This window comes from Heptranchias perlo, chromosome 3 (genome assembly GCF_035084215.1).
Source record: "Heptranchias perlo isolate sHepPer1 chromosome 3, sHepPer1.hap1, whole genome shotgun sequence".
Taxonomy (NCBI): Eukaryota; Metazoa; Chordata; class Chondrichthyes; order Hexanchiformes; family Hexanchidae; genus Heptranchias; species Heptranchias perlo.
This window is the reverse complement of record NC_090327.1, coordinates 81,152,741-81,172,504: the sequence shown is the minus strand read 5'-3', so window position 1 is coordinate 81,172,504 and position 19,764 is coordinate 81,152,741. Positions and strand designations below refer to the sequence as shown.

Genomic DNA, 19,764 nt, shown 5'->3' with positions numbered 1-19,764 from the left:
AAAAGCATACCACATGAAGTCGTTGAAAGTTAATTAACTTTTTGTGAAAAAGCATTGGAACAGGAATATTTAACACAGAGCACTAGTTCCCCATTTTTAAATGCAGTCGATTAAAAAGGATTCATTGTTTAGTTTGTCATATATGCATTTTTATTAGTATGTGTTGTTAAAAAAACAATTTTCATGTAGCATATTAATTGAAAACACCTATTTTTCCATGTCATGATAAAAGCCAAACATCTGATTTCATTCAAAATTATGCTGAGAAATGTAAAAAAATGTTGAAAAACGCTGAAAAACTCCAGAAAGTATAAAAAAACAGGATAAGGATCTTGGGGCTGATATATCATGGTCAAGCATTTTATGATAAATGAACAATGATCAGTTTACACAGTAGCTACTAAGTATGTTACACAAGTTTATTTCTCCAAAAGTTACTTATGCTGCCAGATTTAAGCTAGCAAATGACAATGATTTTAACTCCATGCTGGTATTCTGCCTTGGGAGTGCAATACAGTGTATAGGTCAAACTGTAATTTGATATATTCTTTGCTTTGTGAACAAGATGTTGTTTGCACATTAAGAAATGTGTATAAGATGGCTAACTGTGCTTTTCTTCCAGTGACAAAACAGCTTCATGCAGAGTTTCTTCTAGCACTTTCATTTTACTGCCCTCCGCTGACAACAACCCTGCTGTCAGGGACAGAGAGAAATGAGGTGGTGCTGTTGTCTATCGAAGTCATGTGCCCCACCAACAGAGAAAGAAGGTTTCTGTGGGCACTTTGGGAGGAAACTGTGGCTCCAATGATAATGTAAACAGAAATCGGTCTGTTTGTCAGATATATAGCTATACCTGTATAGGCCAGCAAAGCAGTAATATACTTCCGAGCCTTTACATTCTTTCTCCAGCCTTAAGGGAAGGCACAGTGGCCAGATACAAAGTCACAGCCACAAACTAAAAGAACTGTGCTTGTCCCTGTGTAGCTTGTTGCTGCTGCCGTGGAACTTGCCTCATAATATAAATGGCACCGTTTCCAACCAGCAGCAACACTGAACCACGAAATGGTCTACAATATAAATGCACCATCAGAAAACCCTTGATGATTTGGTCTGTTTTAATACAGTAAAATATTTCCAAGCAATTCAATTCTGCCAAAACAGTAGATCTTCACAGAACGCTGGATTACTCAAAGTTGAAATCACATTTCAAAGAAAATCAAAACATCTGAAAAAGTTTTGCTTCAAATCCTATTTAATAAGTGCCAGGAATTTCCTTGGGAGTTCTCCTGATCGGCCAGCGTAATTTCGATGGAAGGTTGATGGAAACTTTGATAACACATGTATCCAGGGTCTCTGTCGACCATCCGGCAAAGATACGACGGCCAATCGGAAGAACCCTCGGGGCAATTCCTGGCATTTGTACTGAGAACCGACATGATTTGTCTCTCCCTCCTGCCTGAAGGACGAAGCGTGGCAGCAGGAGACAACAATGGAAAATTAGAAATGAGAGAGAGAAATTCAAATTCTTGTACTGCATCTGCTCTACCTGACGAGAAAGAACTTCAGCCTGAGCCAACGTGTTGATAGAGGGTGAGCTGCTGCTCTCGTAGTTATTTCTTCTGTTACTTATTCGATCCCGCTCATTTTGTACAGCTAAGGAAGAAACATTTTTGTTATGTAGCAAATGAACCCTCTGAAATCAAGAGTATCTTTTATACATGGCTGAGTATCAAAAACCTGCTCCAGATGCAGATCTAATGAAACTTTGACTCCCAGGTGGTTTGACAGCCGTTAATGTGGAGCACTGTCTTCACACAGAGCTAATCACTAACATTATGTGCTCCACCAGCTCTGCGAGTGTTTTAATTATCCATTCCTTAAAACTGCTAATATTGTCCCTCTTTGCTGATCATAATATTCATTTTCTTACATAAAACCATTATTTAAACATAATTCTGCAATTCTTGGATTAGAGTTTAAAACATGGTTTAAGGTAAATTTTGTTGGCGCTCTTTGACTGTGTTCCACAAAGCTATGCTGTTCTTCACTACAACATTACTACAGTATTATCAGCAGCAACAGCAGCAATGGAAGAGATGAATTATCCCATTCAGAACTGGATGTTCTTAACTTGTGGGCATGGGCACAGGATGAATGTTAGATATAGCAAGCCTCATTCAATAAATAATCTTGTGCCAAGCCTACTTGTTGAGACTAGGGTTTGTTTAGTACAAGAAAAGGCATGTTGTTCTATACAACTCACCCTTCCCTTAACTATCTTATTTTAACTGAAACAAATTAGGCTAATTTCGTAGCCAAGATGAAGCACTTAAAGAACAATGTCCTTTTGTGGTATTTAAAAACAAAAGACGTTCTATATTAAACAAAGTTTTTTAGTAAAATGATGTGGATTATCAAACATGAAATAAAAACAGAAAACGGAAAAGCTCAGCAAGTCAGGCAGCATTTATGGAGAAAGAAAAAGTCAAAGACCTTTCATCAGAACTGGAAGATGTTAAAGAGTTAACAGTTTTTAAAGCATGTGCAGAGCCATAGAAAGAGGGGGAGGGGAGGGGAGGGAAGGAAAGAACAAAAGGGAAGGTGTGTGATAGGGTAGAGGGCAAGAGTGATTAAATGACAAAACGGATGATGGTGCAAGGCAAGGAGGGTGGTAATGGGACAAAGAACTTTTATAGTTATATTAGGAAAAAGAGGGTGGTCAGGAGCAGTGTTGGCCCCTTAAAAACTGAAAGTGGGGATATAGTCATTGACAATCGGGAAATGGCGGACATGTTGAACAATTACTTTGCATCAGTATTTACAGTCGAAAAAGAGGATAGCATGCCGGAAATCCCAAGAAAACTTATATTGACTTGGAGACAGGGACTCGATAAAATTAACATAAGTAAAGCAACAGTAATGAAGAAAATAATAGCACTAAAGAGTGACAAATCCCCAGGACCAGATGGTTTCCATCCCAGGGTTTTAAAGGAAGTAAGTGAGCACATTGCAGATGCCCTAACTATAATCTTTCAAAGTTCTCTAGATTCAGGAACTGTCCCTCTAGTTTGGAAAATTGCACATATCACTCTGCTTTTTAAGAAAGGACAGAGGGGGAAACCGGGGAATTATAGACCAGTTAGCCTAACATCTGTTGTGGGGCAAATGATGGAGTCTATAATTAAGGATAGGGTGACTGAACACCTCGAGAATTTTCAGTTAATCAGAGAGAGCCAGCATGGATTTGTGAAAGGTAGGTCGTGCCTGACAAACCGGATTGAATTTATTGAAGAGGTGACTAAAGTAGTGGACAGGCGAATGTCAATGGATGTTATTTATATGGACTTCCAGAAGGCATTTGATAAGGTCCCACATAAGAGACTGTTAGCTAAGATAGAAGCCCATGGAATCGAGGGAAAAGTACGGACTTGGTTAGGAAGCTGGCTGAGCGAAAGGCGACAGAGAGTAGGGATAAGGGGAAGGTACTCACATTGGCAGGATGTGACTAGTGGAGTCCCGCAGGGATCTGTCTTGGGGCCTCAATTATTCACAATATTTATTAACGACTTAGATGAAGGCATAGAAAGTCTCATATCTAAGTTTGCCGATGACACAAAGATTGGTGGCATTGTAAGCAGTGTAGATGAAAACATAAAATTACAAAGTGATATTGATAGATTAGGTGAATGGGCAAAACTGTGGCAGATGGAATTCAATGTAGACAAATGTGAGGTCATCCACTTTGGATCAAAAAAGGATAGAACAGGGTACTTTCTAAATGGTAAAAAGTTAAAAACAGTGGATGTCCAAAGGGACTTATGGGTTCAGGTACATAGATCAATGAAGTGTCATGAACAGGTGCAGAAAATAATCAAGGCGGCAAATGAAATGCTGGCCTTTATATCTAGAGGACTCGAGTACAAGGGGGCAGAAGTTATGCTGCAGCTGTACAAAACCCTGGTTAGACCGCACCTGGAGTACTGTGAGCAGTTCTGGGTGCCGCACCTTCGGAAGGACATATTGGCCTTGGAGGGAGTGCAGCGTAGGTTTACTAGAATGATACCTGGACTTCAAGGGTTAAGTTACGAGGAGAGATTACACAAATTGGGGTTGTATTCTCTGGAGTTTCGAAGGTTAGGGGTGATCTGATCGAAGTTTAAAAGATATTAAGGGGAACAGATAGGGTGGATAGAGAGAAACTATTTCCGCTGGTTGGGGATTCTAGGAGTAGGGGGCACAGTCTAAAAATTAGAGCCAGACCAGGAGCGAGATTAGAAAACATTTCTACACACAAAGGGTGGTAGAAGTTTGGAACTCTCTTCCGCAAACAGCAATTGATACTAGCTCAATTGCTAAATTTAAATCTGAGATGGGTAGCTTTTTGGCAACCAAAAGGTATTAAGGGATATGGGCCAAAGGCAGGTATATGGAGTTAGATCACAGATCAGCCATGATCTTATCAAATGGTGGAGCAGGCACGAGGGGCTGAATGGCCTACTCCTGTTCCTATGTTCCTGAGTTAAGAAACAAAAGATGGGTCTAGAGGAGCTGTAAATGGCAATAGCAGAACCATTACTAGCACCTGCTGTCCCACAGAAAAAATGGGACAGTGCTTATGGCCTGGAGTTACTGAAATCAATGTTGAGTCCGGAGGTTGTAAAGTGCCTAAACAAAAGATGAGGTGCTGTTCCTTGAGCTTCCGTTGAGCTTCATTGGAACAGTGTAAGAGGCCGAGGACAGAGAGGTCAGAGTGGGAGGTGGATGGAGAGTTAAAATGGCAAGCGGCCGGCAAGTCAGGGTCACGCTTGCTGACAGAGTGGAGGTATTCAGCAAAGTGATCACCCAATCTGTGTTTGATCTCCCCAATGTAGAGACCACATTGTGAGCAGTGAATACAGTATACTAAATTGAAAGAATTACGAGTAAACCGCTGTTTCACCTGGAAGGAATGTTTGGGGCCCTGGACGGTGGGAAGGGAGGAGGTAGCAGACCATAACCATTGCTCATAGAATCATAGAATAGAAAATTTATGGCACAGAAGGAGGCCATTCGCCCAGTCATGTCTGCGCCGAAAATATTCCCTTTTTTGTTTGGAAATTATTGGAATTCCAATCTATTTTCCAAATACCTACTGATCAACTGGTTTACTTCTCTGTAGTATTTAAAGTTGCATAAATAGTTTCGCAGGTTAAGGATTATGGCAACTGTTTATACCAGTTCAGGAGAATACTTAAACACTTGTATTTAACCAGTACAATACAACACGACATACATATACATCTGGCCTTCAAATACAATTTTATTACCAAGAGTGGAAGGCATTGACCTGTATTAAACAACTTCAAAAAATGTTACTGTATTATCTGTTTTGTATGATATGCCAGTACAATACAATATATTCTATAATAAAAGGGTATTTGGTAGACCGTAAATACGACAGGTAGTTTAAGAACATAAGAAATAGGAGCAGGAGTAGGCCAATCGGCCCCTCGAGCCTGCTCCGCCATTCAATAAGATCATGGCTGATCTGATCCTAATCTCAAATCTAAATTCATGTCCAATTTCCTGCCCGCTCCCCGTAACCCCTAATTCCCTTTACTTCTAGGAAACTGTCGATTTCTGTTTTAAATTTATTTAATGATGTTTAATGAGCTGTTCAGCCATTTTTGAAAACTCTCTGGTCACATTATTTTTTTTGAACACCATCAAAAAGGTCTTGGGAAACAGATGAAAGTTTGTACATAATTAGTGGGTCCAGGATTCTGAAACCTCAAAATTGCAAGATTCTATTCCAGGCAGGGAGTGTCGCTCGATGACAGTTCAGATCAGGAATCAGTGTGCCTGCTTCACTGCGCTCCTAGAATGAATGGCTAGAAGATCAGGAGTGTTAGGAAATGGCTACACCTGACCTCTAGGCCACAATCCGCCCATCAAGTCACCACTGAATATTTGAATATGTCAAACTGAGAGCCAGTGGTGAAGTACCATCAAGTTTTCTGCATTTGGACCGGTGCTACACTTGGGGTAACTTAGACACGGCTCAGTGAGATGTAGCAACTGTTAGGATCAGCTGTTTACGATGAAAGGGAGGAGTTCCTGAAACAGAAGAGGCTGGAAATGTTTCAATTCATTTTTTTTTGCCATTCTGCCTACAGCACTTGCTTCTCACAGGGTCAGATCACCGGCAGATTTACAGACCCCCCAACCCCACTCCCCACCTGTTAAGGCTTATCAGGGGCAAGTATAGCATTGCCCATGGGCAACTGTTCTCGTGCCTTTTCTAGGTGCCACCTAAGGACCACGACTATGCCCTACAAAGGGCTCATGGGACTGAGCTTGCTCCTTGGCAGCTTGGTCCACTGGTGCAGTGCTTTGAGGGGGACACTGGAGGCCTGGCACGTGCTGCTGTCCAAACAGACAGCAATATCATGCAGCTATGACCTGTGGGTGGCTTCGCGTCCTCATCATTCTTTTCTTTATAATAATCATCATCTTCCTCCTCCTGTGCCATCTATTGCTGTGATGCATCTGCAAAAAAGGAGGGAAGAAGCCAAAAATGACTGAGCACATCCCCTTGGGATTAAGGAAACAAAGAAGTGATTGGAAGGTTGTTTGTGCGGTGTTTCACAGGGATGCCGGGGTGACAATATCAGTCACTAACCTGGGGTGAGGAGTTTAAAGGTGGAGGTGCTCCTCTGGTAGCCTGCCTTGGGTGGGCATTGTGTACCAATTTGTCCTGCAAGAAGGCAGAGTAAATGAAGGTAAGGCTAGCAGTTGAGGAGTGTGTGCCAAGTGGCATATGAGAGGAGACGTAAGAGATGTGGGGTTATGATGCTATAAAAGTAGAGGAAGGGGTTTTAGGGTTGTGCATATAAGTAATTGCCGTGAGGGGAGCTGGGTAGCTATAGTGCAAGATGCTGAGTTGGAATCTCCCTTAACCAGAGACCACTGTGAAGGGTTAGTTATGCAGTTGTTGCATTGAGGGATTGACAAGTGTGATGATGAGCAAGGAAGGAAAGGGCGAGTGTTCAGTGTGTTACCTTGCCAGCCCTGTTGAGGATGTGGAACTTTTTGCAGCACTGTTCTGCAGTCCTGAGGGTGGCAGAATTAGCAGTCAGTGCTAGTGCCAACTCCCTCCAGGTGGCACAACTCATAATTCTGGGTTACTTGGTGGCACCCACCCAGGAGCTTGTTCATCCTGCCTTCTATGTCCTGCAGAAAGGTTTGAAGGTCTGAATGAGTGAAGTTGTGCATTCTTTTATTCTTTGGCTTGGTGCCATGCCCTGCTGCGCTCTGGGGACAGATGGTACAAGTGTAATAAAAATATTGATAAGTCATGCAGTAAACTAATTAGAGAGTGAAGTGAAAGAGCTAAGCACTGTTCCTCTCTTACCTGTTTGTCCCCCAGTCTGCTTCTGAAGAGTGCAGGCTGAACTGTGTTTTTAAAGGCTGCATAGAAGTTTCCAGGGAGGTCAGCTGCTTACACCAGTTTTATAGAAATACCTGCACCAATGGGAATGCAAGTAAGAGACCCAGGAAACTCATATGTATCTTCTTCGAGGCCACCGGTAGATACAACACTTTTTTTTCTTAAAAGGTGCAACAGTGGTGCAAGTCATTTCAAGGAAATTCTAGTCACTGATTCACCTGATCATCTTTTACCAGTCTTACCTTCTTTTTTCATGCCAGCTCGAAAACATTTCTTCAATCTGCAATATCTGCACTGGTTCCTCTTGTCTTTGTCAACAACACACTGCCGATTAAACCTGAGGGTTCACATAGCAAATCCGTAATTAGCTATGAACCAAAACATATAGTCAGGGTTGTCAATAGGACTTTAAAAGTTAAGTTCTGAAACTGAAAAAGATAAAATGTCAAGTTCCTGCTCCCTATTTCTAATCACACGTTTCTCCTAAACAAGAAAAATCCATATTGCTGTTTCATTCAATTCCCTCCCTATTATTTTCCTCTCTATATTACTCCTTTCTTGAAGGTGACGACTCATGTTGGGACACATTTATTTATGCAATGGCTGCCCTGTGGTACTCAGGAACATAAGAAAAAAATCAAGTGAGGAAAAGCCATTTGGCTTACTTGAAGCTCATCCTGCAGTAGGTTAACTCTCTAATCCTGGAGTAGGTTAACTCTCTAATCCTGGCATGTAGAGCTAGATTTTTCTTTGTTCAAGAAAAACACGAGAAATGCCCATTTTTGATGGAAATTTATGTCCCGCTAATGAAACTGTAGGAATGCTCAGATTAAAAATGTATGATTTCTGAGAATGTGGTTCAGTTTGTGGGAACTGAAAAAAAAAGCCAATTGTGACACAATTGTTATAATGATCTTGTAATACTTCTCAAACAGTTAATGAGTCATTTAACTGATACAAATGCCAAAAGGAATGTTAATGCTGCTGTGGAGTGTGCAACATTTGTGCGAAGTGCCTCAATGTCAAGTTTGAAAAGCTTGTTTTAAGCTTGGGTGTACTGGCAACAGCCGTAAAGGACAAACATGAGGATGGAGGTTGGCCGCCGACTATGCAAAAAAGGCAACAAGCATGTCACTAGGTGGGATCGTGAGTTGTGAGGAGGATGCAAAGAGGCTTCAAGGCGATTTAGGCAAGTTGAGTGAGTGGGCAAATACATGGCAGATGTAGTATAATGTGGATAAACATGAAGTTATCCACTTTGGAAGGAAAAACAGAAAGGCAGAGTATTATTTAAATAGTGATAGATTGGGAAATGTTAATGTACAAAGGGACCTGGGTGTCCCTGTACACCAGTCACTGAAAGCAAACTTGCAGGTGCAGCAAGCAGTTAGGAAGGCAAATGGTATGTTGGCCTTCATTGCAAGAGGATTTGAGTACAGGAGCAAGGATGTCTTACTGGAGTTATACACGGCCTTGGTGAGACCACATCTGGAGTATTATGTGCCGTTTTGGTCTCCTTACCCAAGAAAGGATATACTTGCCATAGAGGGAGTGCAGCAAAGGTTCACCAGACTGATTCCTGGGATGGCAGGACTGTTGTATGAGGAGAGATTGGGTCAACTCAGCCTGTATTCACTCGAGTTTAGAAGAATGAGAGGGGCTAGACAGACTGGATGCAGGGAGGATGTTTCCCCTGGCTGGGGGGTCCAGAACGAGGGGTCACAGTCTCAGGATATGGCGTAGGACATTTAGGACTGAGATGAGGAGAAATTTCTTCACTCAGAGGATGGTGAACCTGTGGAATTCTCTACCACAGAAGGCTGTGGAGGCCAAGTCACTGAATATATTTAAGAAGGAGCGAGATAGATTTCTGGACACAAAAGGCATCAAGGGGTATGAGGGAGATAGCGGGAATATGGTATTGAGATAGAGGATGAGCCATGATCACATTGAATGGCGGAGCAGGCTTGAAGGGCCGAATGGCCTGTTCCTGCTCCTATTTTCTATGTTTCTATGGAAGGAGTCTATTTGATTTGAATGACTTGGAGGAGCTAGTGGGAGCTCCAGATTGAAGTGCATAACTTAAAGAAGAACATAAAGATAAAGCATTAATATCACTGTAAACTAACAGTAGGGGATACACATAAAAATGTAGAAACTAGCAGAAAAAGATATACAGCCAAAAATTGTAGTACTGACAGAACGACGTGAGCAAGAATGCAGCAAGTTTAGTAAACTGGAAGTGAAAATAATGTAGGTATGCAAATTCTGTTATATATCCAACTACGGGAAAGAGAATATAACATAGGAAGGGGCTTCCATGGGCCAATCACCTGCCTAAATCTTCACTGCTGGCATGTTTAAAGGCAAAGAGACACTATGGAATAAATGGTGGGTACTGTAACCAGAAATAACATTCCATAGGAGACATTAATAGTTCATTTATCTGGGAGAGGGAGACAGAAGGGTGTTGAGACTCTGGATATTAGAGGGGTGCACACATCTATGGGTGTGTATGTTTGTTATCATGTTTTCTATTCTTTGGGCACTTTGGGGGTGAAATTCAACTTCAGCAGGGGTGCAATACGGGCAGAAGCAGATTGGCCGCCAATTATGCAGCCACCTGATTTTTGTTTACATTGAAGTGAATGGAAAGGAAAACTGAGCAGGTTATATAACGGGCCGCCGATCAGCTACCACCGGTTTTGCGTTCCCTCCGAAGTTGAATTTTACCCCCTTTGTTACATCAACATGTCCAAATGGTGATTATCCAAATAGTGAATGCATAATGATTAATGTAATGATAATGCAAATGAATAAAGTGTTCCATTTACTCCCTTCGCAGAGCAAGGAGAACCCAGTGGTCTACAAGGACACCACCATAGGGCAACTCCCCACTTGAATGGTCTGGTCACCACATTACAGGAAAGATGTGATTGCACTAGAGAGGGTACAGAGGAGATTATGAGGATGTTGCCAGGGGTAGAGAATTTTACGTTATGAGAAAAGATTGGATAGGCTGGGGTTGGTTTTCTTTGGAACAAAGAAGGCTGAGGGGAGATTTAATTGAGGTATATAAAATTATGACGGGACTAGATAGAGTGGAGCTATTTTCCTTAGCAGAGGAGTCAGTGACCAGGGGGCATAGATTTAAAGTAATTCGTGGAAGGATTAGAGGGGAGCAGAGGAGAAATATTGTCACCCAGAGGGTGATGGGGGTCTGGAACTCACTGCCTGAAAGGGTGGTAGAGGCAGAAACCCTCAGCTCATTTAAAAAGTAATTGGATGTGCACTTGACGTGCCGTAACCTACAGGGCTACGGACCAAGTGCTGGAAATTGGCATTAAGCTGGACAGCTCTTTTTCGTCTGGCACGGACACAATGGGCAGAATGACCTTCTTCTGTGCCATAACTTTCTATGATTCTATGAATGATGCAGCAACACAGATACACTGTGGAAGATCATAGTGAAGCAGAGATGGAAACATAGGATGCCTCATGGAATACTGGTGATGAAGGGGTAGCAGGGGTTTGGGACAAGGAAACCATTGGTACTAATGCAAATCCACCATGGCTAATCACAAATTCCATGCAGTTGACCATCTACCAGTGCTACTCAATCAGCTAAGCAAACACTCATTCATGGTGCATATTCACAAGCAGTGAAATACCAAATAAATTGTAATTAACTTTTACAATATCTTACAGTCAGTCATTCTTTCGTTGTCTATAAAGGAATGTCAGTGGCTCAAAAGGGAAACAAAGGCTCAGATATTTATGGGGAGAGTGCGGGTACGACTTGTAGCTGCCAGGAAACTGGAAATTATGGGGAACACTGAGGTCCTGCCGCATTTAAATGTTTTCTCTCTGTTTCCCAGCGAACAGCCAGCCAGATTGAGAGGCTCGCTGTCGGACGGGAAGGCCTGTGGTACAAGGCCACAGCCAAAGACCTGTGAGGAGGGTGGGAGGGGGGTGGAGGGTCAGAGAGATCTTCAGGGGATGGAGATCGTGCAGGGGTGGGGGGGGGGGGGGGGATGTGATCGCAGGGGGGAAGGGGAGATAGCGGAGGGTGGGGAGAGGGGAGACGGTGGGGGGATGGGAGTTCGCGGGGGAGATTTTTATTCGTTCATGCGATGTGGGCATCGCTGGCGAGGCCGGCATTTATTGCCCATCCCTAATTGCCCTTGAGAAGGTGGTGGTGAGCCGCCTTGAATCGCTGCAGTTCGTGTGGTGAAGGTTCTCCCACCGTGCTGTTAGGAAGGGAGTTCCAGGATTTTGACCCAGCGACGATGAAGGAACGGCAATATATTTCCAAGTCGGGATGGTGTGTGACTTGGAGGGGAACGTGCAGGTGGTGTTGTTCCTATGTGCCTGCTGCCCTTGTCCTTCTAGGTGGTAGAGGTCGGGGGTTTGGGAGGTGCTGTTGAAGAAACTTTGGTGAGTTGCTGCAGTGCATCCTGTGGATGGTACACACTGCAGCCACTTTGTGCCAGTGATGAAGGGAGTGAATGTTTAAGGTGGTGGAAGGGGTGCCAATCATGCGGACTGCTTTGTCCTGGATGGTGTTGAGCTTCTTGAGTGTTGTTGGAGCTGCACTCATCCAGACAAGTGGAGAGTATTCCATCACACTCCTGACTCATGCCTTGTAGATGGTGGAAAGGCTTTGGTGAGTCACTCGCCGCAGAATACCCAGCCTCTGACCCGCTCTTGTAGCTACAGTATTTATATGGCTGGTCCAGTTAAGTTTCTGGTCAATGGTGACCCCCAGGATGTTGATGGTGGGGGATTTGGTGATGGTAATGCTGTTGAATGTCAAGGGGAGGTGGTTAGACTCTCTCTTGTTGGAGATGGTCATTGTTTGGTGTGAATGTTACTTGCCATTTATCTGCCCAACCCTGGATGTTGTTCAGGTCTTGCTGCATGAAGGCACAGACTGCTTCATTATCTGAGTGTTTGCGAATGGAACTGAACACTGTGCAATCATCAGCGAACATCCCCATTTCTGACCTTATGATGGAGGGAAGGTCATTGATGAAGCAGCTGAAGATGGTTGGGCCAAGGACACTGCCTTGAGGAATTCCTGCAGCAATATCCTGGGGCTGAGATGATTGGCCTCCAACAACCACTGCCATCTTCCTTTGTGCTAGGTATGACTCCAGCCACTCGAGAGTTTTCCCCGATTCCCATTGACTTCAATTTTACTAAGGCTCCTTGGTGCCACACTCGGTCAAATGCTGCCTTAATGTCAAGGGCAGTCACTCTCACCTCACCTCTGGAATTCAGCTCTTTTGTCCATGTTTGGACCAAGGCTGTAATGAGGTCTGCAGCCGAGTGGTCCTGGCAGAACCCCCAAACTGAGCGTTGTTGAGCAGGTTATTGGTGAGTAAGTGCTGCAGGATAGCACTGTCGACAACACCTTCCATCAATTTGCTGATGATTGAGAGTAGACTGATGGGGCGGTAATTGGCCGGATTGGATTTGTCCTGCTTTTTGTGGACAGGACATACCGAAATGGGTCATCCACTCGGCACTTCTGGCTGAAGATGGTTTGAAATGCTTCAGCCTTGTCTTTTGCACTCATGTTCTAGACTCTGCCATCATTGAGGATGGGGATGTTTACAGAGCCTCCTCCTCCAGTTAGTTGTTTAACTGTCCACCACCATTCACGACTGGATGTGGCAGGACTGCAGAGCTTTGATCTGATCCATTGGTCGTGGAATCGCTTAGCGGAAGCAACATGCCCTAGACAGAGCTATTTATAGCATGTATGTAGTCCTGAGTTGTAGCTTCACCAGAATGGCACCTCATTTTTAGGTACACCTGGTGCTGCTCCTGGCATGCTCTTCTACACTCCTCATTGAACCAGGGTTGATCCCCTGGCTTGTTGGTAATGGCAAAATGAGGAATATGCCAGGCCATGAGGTTACAGATGGTGCTGGAATACAATTCTGCTGCTGCTGATAGCTCACAGTGCCTCGTGGATGCCCAGTTTTGAGCTGCTACATCTGTTCTGAATCTATCCCATTTAGCACAGTGGGAGTGCTACACAACGCAATGGACGGTGTCCTCTGTGCGAGACGGGACTTCGTCTCCACAAGGACTGTGTAGTGGTCACTCCTACCAATACCGTCATGGACAGATGCATCTGCGACAGGTAGATTGGTGAGGACGTGCTCAAGTAGGTTTTTCCCTCGTGTTTGTTCGCTCACCACCTGCCGCAGGCCCAGTCTGGCAGCTAGGTCCTTCAGGACTCGGCCAGTTCAGTCAGTAGTGGTGCTACCGAGCCACTCTTGGTGATGGACATTGAAGTCCCCCAACCAGAGTACATTCTGTGCCCTTGCTACCCTCAGTGCTTCCTCCACGTGGTGCTCAACATGGAGGAGGACTGATTAATCAGCTGAGGGAGGGCGGTAGGTGGTAATCAGCAGAAGGTTTCCTTGCCCATATTTGACCTCATGCCATGAGCTTTCATGGGGTCCGAAGTCAATGTTGAGGACTCCCAGGGCCACTCCCTCCTGACTGTATATCACTGTACCGCCACCTCTGGTGGGTCGATCCTGCAGGTGGTACAGGACATACCTAGGGATGGTGATGGAAGAGTCTGGGTCTTTGGCTGAAAGGTATGATTCTGTGAGTATGGCTATGTCAGGCTGTTGCTTGACTAGTCTGTGGGACAGCTCTCCCAATTTTGGCACAAGTCCACAGATGTTAGTGAGGAGGACTTTGCAGGGTCGACTGGGTTTGGTTTCCCTTTGTTGTGTCTGGTGCCTAGTGGTCCGATGCCGGGTGGTCCATCCGGTTTTATTCTTATTGGTGACTTTCTGTAGTGAGATTGTAAAACTGAGTGGCTTGCCAGGCCATTTCAGAGTGCGATTAAGAATCAACCAAATTGCTGTGGGTCTGGAGTCACATACAGGCCAAACCGGGTAAGGACGGCAGGTTTCCTTCCCTAAGGATGAACCAGATTGGGGGGCGGGGGGGGGGTTGGAGGAAAGAGGGATCGCGCTGGGGTGGAGGGGGTTGGAGTAAAGAGGGATCGCGCTGGGGTGGAGGGGGTTGGAGGAAAGAGGGATCGCCCTGGGGTGGAGGGGGTTGGAGGAAAGAGGGATCGCGCTGGGGTGGAGGGGGTTGGAGGAAAGAGGGATCGCGCTGGGGTGGAGGGGGTTGGAGGAAAGAGGGATCGCGCTGGGGTGGAGGGGGTTGGAGGAAAGAGGGATCGCGCTGGGGTGGAGGGGGTTGGAGGAAAGAGGGATCGCGCTGGGGTGGAGGGGGATAGAGAGGGATTGGGGGGGGGGGGGGGTGGCGGAGGAAAGAGAGAGGGATCTCCCACTTCCAGTTTAATCGGAACAGTTTGGATGTCGGGCAAGTAATCTGCCCTCGAGAGGCGAGATATTAATTTTAATATGTTAATGAGGCTCTGTGCCTCAAATTTTAGCAGCCATTTGGATTTAACGGTTGCGGAACGGCTGGCAGCTGAAAGGAGGTGAAAACTGCCGGATCCAGCAGGTAAGTGCTTTTCCAGCACTGCTTGTGGGCCAGGACGAGGAGAAGGAGTGCTTCCCCCTGGTCCCTCAAGCAAACCTACTGCGATCGGCCGACCAACTCCCAGCGATTGGTCCCCCCGCGATCTTCGCCCTCTCCCCGATCCAATGCCGACCTGCGATCTCACCCCCCCACCCCCATGATCTCCCTCCCTCGCTCCCTCCTCTCCCGTCCCTGGCTGCGGCCTTCCACCGCAGGCTTTCCCACCAGACAGACAGTCAGCCAGCTCCTCAATCTGGCTGGCTGTAGGCCAGGAATCGGAAAAAAAAAATTCAAATGAGGTCCTGCCATTAAATTCGGCAGGACCTCTGCGTTCCCCATATTTCTGGGTTTCCCGTCCGCTAAAAGTCATCCCCTGCTCCCACGCCTCCTCCTCACAAATATCGGGATCCTAAGCTCTGAGGAGAATCTCTGGAGTATGGAAATGTCTACAAATGGAAAAAAGGGATCTGAAGTGATATATTCATGATTCTAAATGGTATAGATAAACTAAATCGGAATATGTTTAACATAATCATAAACTCTACAAGGAGACAGAATCAAGCTCAAGAAAATAGAAGCGGAACGGCCATCTCAGATTTAAATATTTTATGCAGCGGGTGGTGGATGTGCAGAACAGACTGCCCAGGGAGGCACTAGAAGCAGATAGTGCTGGTAAATTCAAGAGAGATAGATATTTGGCAGAGGGAGGGATTGAACATACGAACGTACGAAAATGGCGGACAGGAAAAGACCCACGGGTCCATCGAGCCTGTCTCAGAAGTGTAGGAGCTAAAGCACTATATGGTATATGGTATTATTCAAACTGTGGGACTAGACAGATAGACCCAATGGCCTCTTGCAATCTTGTACATTTCTATGTACATCTCTCATAAAGTAGTTAGATATTTTTGTAACCAGTTTCTTATCCAGTCCAATGTTCTAACCTGAATTCCAATGGTAGCTCATTATAGCATTCTTCATGTGTGAGCCTAGACAGTGAGTATCAGCAGTCTATATATGCACCATGGGCCCAACTTGATTTGAGCCTGATCCTATCTCCACTCAACATCAACACGTACACACTTTCCAGTCAGAGACGCTAGGCACAATTAGAACCAGGAACTAGACAACCGCAGCTCCCCACTGCCATCCTGCACAGACTACAGAATGAAGCTACAACTTTCTTAGTCTGTATGGCTCAGCTACACACCCAAAATTTTCCACCTATCCAAAAGTTAAGCAATAACATTAAAGTAAACTTCTTATTTGTAAGTAATCAGTAATGTTTGAAACAAAGCTTCTTCATACCATGAAAACTAATCTGAACAAAATACTGTGAATAAATTTATAATCATCTTGAAGGTTGTTTACTGTCCTAAAACTTTAGAAATAGTTTATTACAATAATTCCTGAACTGTCAGCTCTCATCATTGAGGCTACTTCAGAACCAAAACACAAGCAGAAGGGATTCTTTAGTTTACTCTAAGTCACTTAGCAATGTCGGTATAAGCAGGAGATCAAAGTGGTGTACCTGCAAGAGTATACATGGCTCTTCCTTATGCTTCGCCTGAAGAAACCCTTGCATCCATCACAACTGGAGGCACCATAATGTTTTCCTGTTGCTCTATCCCCACAGATTGCACACAAAGTGCTAATCCCATTGTCTGATGTGTTCATGGTGTTTGTCTCTGTTGGAGAAGTGCCTAAGCGAGGGAAGAACATACAATCAGTACAGTTATGCTTAGCAGGCAGCACAGTTACAAAACCACGAAAAAGCTTCACTAACAGACACCTGTCATCCTCTCTTGCCATTTCAATTAGTATGCGCTGTTATGCTACACTACAAAGTGAGCCATATCAAATCCTTTTATTATTCTGATAAGTCTCTTTGTACTATCAGAAGCAAAAGGATTTAAATGTTCCCTTGAACATTAATTTTACTATCACAGTTATTCTTTGATCACATATTGCAACTAAATGCAATAAAACACCTATCAAAATCTGTTAGAACAGTCATCCATTAGAAATGCATGTGTTTAGTTAAAGTAGTAGTATCATTTTGTAGTGATGTACTTAGTCAACTTCAGGCTAGTTGCATAAATTCAAAATCAAATAATCTATGTATGGCTTCAGAAGGCTGATTCAGGGATGGAGAAATCAAAAATATATTAAAATTTAATTTGTAGTTTAACACAAATCCAAACAGGGAACAATGTACTTTCTCTTTCATTTCTAACGCTCAGAAGGAGCAGTGTAACTTTAGGCATGCTTTCAAATGGAAATGATTAAGACTGACATTGGCACAGTTACAAAACTATCTACTGTCTTCTAACAAGTAACCATAAATGATTTTTTAAATGACAAGTCCTGTACATCTGCCAACAAATAATGCCTCTGAAGCACTATGATATCAAGGACAAAACATAAACTAGTGTAGGAGGACTATATCATCTGAACCATAATCAGAAAGTTATTAGGAATATTTCCTATGTAACTGGTACTAGTCTGAAGACTATAATCATTCTTAACTTCAATTTGATCTTTTCTTAACTCTTACGCTGGGAAATTCTTCTTCTTTGGGGGTTTTAGAAAGTAATCCTCCTTAAAAATTAAGAGATGCACCCTGACAGAATTAAATTCTGAGAGTGTCAAGTGACAAATATCCAAACTAATGCCTAAATCATCATAGCCTACGAGTTACTGTTGGGATGTTTGATATATTCATTAAATAATGAATTGAGGAATGTCATACGAACATATTAAGCATTCACCTGCTAATATTGCCAACAATAATTTCTAGGCTCCCGTTACATAAACCAGTGTTCCACAGTAATCTGAAATAAATGTTGATGTACATACACGCACACAGTTAATCCTGTATTGAGTCCGTAAAAGAATAACCAACAGTTAAAACTCTACACTTGTTAAATAATCAGTGAAGGGACGAGGTAACCATTAGCTTGTTATCTAATTAACATGGTCACCAGCCTCTTATAAATTTCATTTCTCAACTAGTCCAAAAATAAGTTGTGTCATTTTTAAACTCTGGAAAAAAAGTGATTGGAATGCTTGTTCCAATGAGATTTAATGAATTGAATAAATAATATGTTTAGCTCTGAAGTGTACATTAACTCTTTTTTTCTGTTGAAGTTGTCAAAACACTAAAAATGACTGGATTGAAATAAATGGAGAAGGGGATACCCCTGATGGCTTTACTTTAGGCTGTTGACACACTGATTGACAGCCTGCAAGTGGATGACACATTCATTTTTTAAAAAAAACAGTACTTTGATTCACATCAATTTTTTATACAATTTGCTTTCAGTTCTTTATATCACTTCAACCTACCAATCTCTATGACTAAGCAGTTTATCAACCAACTTACTGTAACTTACCATGGGCACTGTACAGCAACGGAATATTTTCAAACTCCAAAGCAGTATAAGATGGGTCTAAAGATTCACTATAATTTGCCATGTCCATGTCCAAGAACGATTCAGACAGCCTCATTATGAATGAACACACAGCTACGTCTTATACACCCCACTATCCCACAGCACTGTCCACTAGGTTGTCTTTTACACATTCAGAATTTTGAAATGCTGCCCACAGTAAACTGACGTGATCAGCTTGTGTAACTTTATGTGGTGGAATGGGAGGAGTCCTTGAATACACGGACTCATTCTGCACAGTTATGTTAGCAGTGGCTTCTGGACTGAGAGTACCTGAATGAGGTTATGATGCTCGTGGAATTTTTAGTGCGTGCTTTATCATTTGACATTGAAAGTCAGCAATAGCTATTGGTTTTCTAATTACATTAGGCGCTCTGAAAGAGGACTTTGCTTCATAAAAAATACTGTTACATTGAAACATAAATGTGGAGTAAAGAGAAGATATCAATAAGGATCAAGTGCATTGGACTTTATTTTTCAGCTGTTACCAGTAAATGTTGTGGCTGTTTGTTCAACTTTGGGAATCAATGCTAATTATATTTATTTGTAAAGTCAACGGAAAACAGAATGAGACAAGATTTAATACAATAAAACTTCACCTAATAGACTGCACCTCCTCAGAAGATGTACCAACATTAATGTTTAAATTAGGAAATAAAATGAGGCAAATGTCTTCTGTAAACAATGACATGTTCTCATCACTTATTGTATCAAATGATGCTCTGCATTTGATCGTTTGAGAATCATTGCTTGAATGTCAGGTACTGACTTCAGCCCCACCACCACTGAACTTTGTACAGAAACAGGAAATAGTAAATTAAAAATAGAAAAAAGGTAAGAAGCTGCAATATTTTTCTCATGAGCTATTCTCTGCCAACTTCTTTATGATTTATTCTTAAACTACATTTGAAAAATAAAATGACAATGGTGCCAAAAACTATAAACCTACTTTGTTGTTGTACGCTCGATATCACTGCATGTTGCTTATGCAGCTGAACTTGGAAAGTAAACACAAGTCTAACTGAAGAACTATAAAATATTTTACACAGCTCATACTGAAGATAGTGAAAAATGCTTTCTTCAGAAAACACAGATAATAGACATAATCTACCAAGTCTTATCAGATTTTACATTACAGCATTAAATGGAACCAAGAAAGCTTCATATATCTTATCTCTACAACTATTAAATCTATACTCAGCATTCAATGTTCTGCCCCCTCCAATAATTTTAAAAGCAACTGATATTCTGACAAAAATCTAATCTTATCTACAAGGTTACATTCATAAAAAATAAATTCCAAGAGAGTTTCCCACTTTATCATGCTGGTATATAATCTTAACATTGACTTGAATCAGA

The 19,764-nt window shown here is 43.0% G+C and overlaps 1 protein-coding gene across 9 annotated transcripts in view; it reads right to left on the bottom strand.

Moving 5' to 3' along the window:
* The window catches only part of LOC137316678 (hepatocyte nuclear factor 4-gamma-like), a 188,822-nt gene that overhangs the window by 18,151 nt on the left and 150,907 nt on the right, over nucleotides 1–19,764 (bottom strand). For 5 of the 9 annotated variants that reach the window (XM_067980567.1, XM_067980559.1, XM_067980550.1 and 2 more), the window contains 4 exons: nucleotides 16,485–16,656; nucleotides 7,672–7,766; nucleotides 6,662–6,736; nucleotides 1,547–1,653 (listed from right to left, as the gene is read on the bottom strand). In XM_067980567.1, the coding sequence (XP_067836668.1) occupies nucleotides 1,547–1,653; nucleotides 6,662–6,736; nucleotides 7,672–7,766; nucleotides 16,485–16,630 (423 nt within the window). In that variant the 5' untranslated portion in view covers nucleotides 16,631–16,656. Of the gene's footprint in view, nucleotides 1–1,546; nucleotides 1,654–6,661; nucleotides 6,737–7,671; nucleotides 7,767–16,484; nucleotides 16,657–18,348; nucleotides 18,550–19,764 lie in introns of those variants that run through there. The other 4 variants (XM_067980539.1, XM_067980545.1, XM_067980533.1 and 1 more) reach the window with 3 other exon arrangements.